The following is a 2,886-nucleotide window of genomic DNA, read 5'->3' as shown; positions in this document are numbered from 1 at the left end:
ATGCAGGCCAGAAGGGAGTGGCAAGAAATATTCAAAGTGATGAATAGCAAGAACCTACAACCAAGATTACTCTACCCAGCAAAGCTATCATTTAGAATTGAAGGTCAGATAAAGAGCTTCACAGATAAGAAAAAGCTAAAGGAGTTCATCACCACCAAACCAGTATTATATGAAATGCTGAAGGGTATTCTTTAAGAAGAGGAAGAAGAAGAAAAAGGTAAAGATAAAAATTATGAACAACAAAGTGACAGCAAATACATATCTATCAACAAGTGAATCTAAAAATCAAGTGAATAAAAAATATAATGAACAGAATAAACTGGTGAATATATTAGAATCAGGGACATAGAAAGGGAGTGGACTGACAATTCTCAGGGGGAAGGGGATGTGAGGGGTGTGGGAAGAGACGGGACAAAAATCGAACACCTATGGACGAGGACAATGGGGGGTGAGGAAGGGCATGGGGTGGGGTGGGAACTGGGTGGAGGGGAGCTATGGGGAGAAAAAAGGAACAACTGTAATAATCTGAACAATTAAGACTTATTTTTTTTAAAAAAAGAACATTAATAGATATAATGGAAGTGGGAGTCTGTTTGCAGTTGTCTGTACCCACCTCAGACGGCTACTTACTCTGCCCCGTGACTCCAGGACCACAGATGAGACCCCAAACCCACTCCCTAGGTGGGTCCTCACTCAACCTAAACAAGCCTTTAAAAAAAAAAAGATATGTTTTTATTGATTTCAAAGAGAGGAAGGGAGAGGGAGAGAGAGATAGAAACATCAATGATGAGAGCGAATCATCGATCGGCTGCCTCCTGCATGCCCCCAACTGGGGATTGAGCCTGCAACCTGGGAATGTGCCCGGACTAGGGGGTGACCTTCTGGTTCATGGGTCGATGCTCAACCACTGAGTCACACCAGCCGAGCCCAAACAGACCTTTTCATTTTCCTATGCCACTGCCTATCCGGTCTGGATCTTTTAAGGACCAGCCTAAACCTCTCACCTTACAAGGCTTCCCTGGAACACTGGCTGCAGCGACAGCCTTCTAACCCATGTCTGTGCCACCTGTCCTGGTTCCTGCAAGTCCAGCTTCCCCACTGGCCCCAGATCTTGTCACTTACCACTGCTTGTAGGGTACAGACTGAGTTCTGGCCTGGCTGCACATCCCGGTCTTTGCGATTTCCACATAGTTGCTCAGTTTTTCCCTTTCAATGCCTTTGCTCATGTGGTCCCCTCTGAATGCCATCCGCCTGCCACCTCCAAACCATCCCTCTAATATTTACCTCATCCAATTTATGCTTTAAGGATCTGCTCCTTTCTGTGTGGCCTGGCAGAGTAAGAACTCAGAAATGTCTGACAAATTATCCAGGGAATGGCATTCCAGGTGAAGTGCAGGCACGATTTCAATATTGCTTTAGACGCAGGGTCATGCCTACGAAGGCTGCAGACTCGGTTAAGTCTCCCTGGGCATCCATTCCCTCCTCAGTTGGACAGTTGTGGAAAGCTGATGGTTAACAGAATCACCAAGACCTGTTTGAAAGTCACTAAAGGATTGCTTGGTTGGAGGGTGCCTGTGGAACAATGTGGGCTGGCGGTTGCTCTTTAAGGATTTATTGTACAAATTGACATGCCTAGATGTAAGTGTATGTCTATCTGTGCAGTGTTGGGGCTTTCTCAGTAGCAATGAATAGAGCTACTAGGAACATAGGTGCACACATGTCTGGTTGAGTCCCTGTCTTCAGTGCTATTGTGTATACACACAGAAGTGGGTCTCTGATTAGTCCTCTGTTTAGTCCTCTGGCTCACAGGGTCCCCTAGTGTGGGGGCTGGGGCAGGGCTAAGCTTTCCTCTGTCCTGGGAACGGCCTTGTCTCATCTAGGTTGTGACTTCCATATTAATAACTCTGTTTCTCCTGCCCTCAATCTGGGAGGTCAGCCTTCCCCCACGGGCTGCTTGCCCTACATGTGAGCGCATTCTTCCTCGTTCTCTGCAGCCGTTCAGGCTTAAATATTTACCCTTTGCAAAGAAGAACGTGAGTGCTAGAGTGAGACAGCACAGAGTTGGACAGGTTGTAGATCGCAAGTGGTGATGACACCACTTTCTCTGTAATGCCTGCAGAAGGATGAGCTGCATCCGTGTTGTGCCCCATGTGGGGGCGGCTTAAATCTCCTTGGAAGAGAGACTTCAAATGCAGCCGGCCTGGTTTTAAAAGACCAGTTCAATCTGTGAGAGCCCATGCTGTTGCCAGGAAGTCAAACCACTGAGCCATGGATGGAACCATTTAACCGCAGAGTCATGGGCGGCCTGTGTCTGACGGTCCCTTTTTCTGTCTTACGAATGTTAAGAAGAAAAGTCTTGCAAAGCCCTGTGTGAGGAGGGCAGACTTCCCTTCTCTATGGAAAAGAGCATCAGGGCCTGTGCCCACCTGCTGGGGGCTTTCATGCTGTTTCTCATTTGGGGGGTGCCAGGAGAGCCGGATGAAGACCCCCCAGTCCAGCTCAGGGGAGGGGAGTCAGAGTGAGCACTTCTGGGGTGACATTGGGGGGCAGTGAGAGCAGCTCAGTAGGGTTTCCTTCCATGTAGAGGGAGCTTCGCTAGCATAACCCTCTGGTTTCCTCCTGTCACGTCACTTCCTAGAGGAAGAATTGCATTAGGAGAGGGAAACTGGGTTTGCAGATCCAGTCCCTCCTCTTCTAGGAGAGCCGGTCTGCCTGCGGCCAGCACGCGTCTGCTCTGCCCCTCCCTGCTGTAACATTCTAGGGGCAAGACCCCTGCCCGGTGAGGGTCTGCCCTGACCCAGCACAGCCTAGGATGGGTGGGCGGGTCCGCTTGAACCTAGGTTAGTGTTAGGAAGCCACTAGTTTGCAGATGCTAGAAACCACATT

At 48.9% G+C, this 2,886-nt stretch overlaps 1 protein-coding gene across 1 annotated transcript in view; it reads right to left on the bottom strand.

The window, feature by feature from the left end:
- The window catches only part of ECHDC3 (enoyl CoA hydratase domain containing 3), a 55,404-nt gene extending 54,157 nt beyond the window's left edge, over positions 1-1,247 (bottom strand). The window contains exon 1 of the mRNA XM_014536470.1: positions 1,123-1,247. Coding sequence (XP_014391956.1) covers positions 1,123-1,247 — 125 coding nt within the window. The remainder of the gene's footprint in view (positions 1-1,122) is intronic.
- Positions 1,248-2,886: the final 1,639 nt, after the last annotated feature.

The sequence above is a fragment of the Myotis brandtii genome, unplaced genomic scaffold, assembly GCF_000412655.1.
Source record: "Myotis brandtii unplaced genomic scaffold, ASM41265v1 scaffold163, whole genome shotgun sequence".
NCBI lineage: Eukaryota > Metazoa > Chordata > Mammalia > Chiroptera > Vespertilionidae > Myotis > Myotis brandtii.
This window is presented reverse-complemented; position numbering and strand designations above follow the sequence as displayed.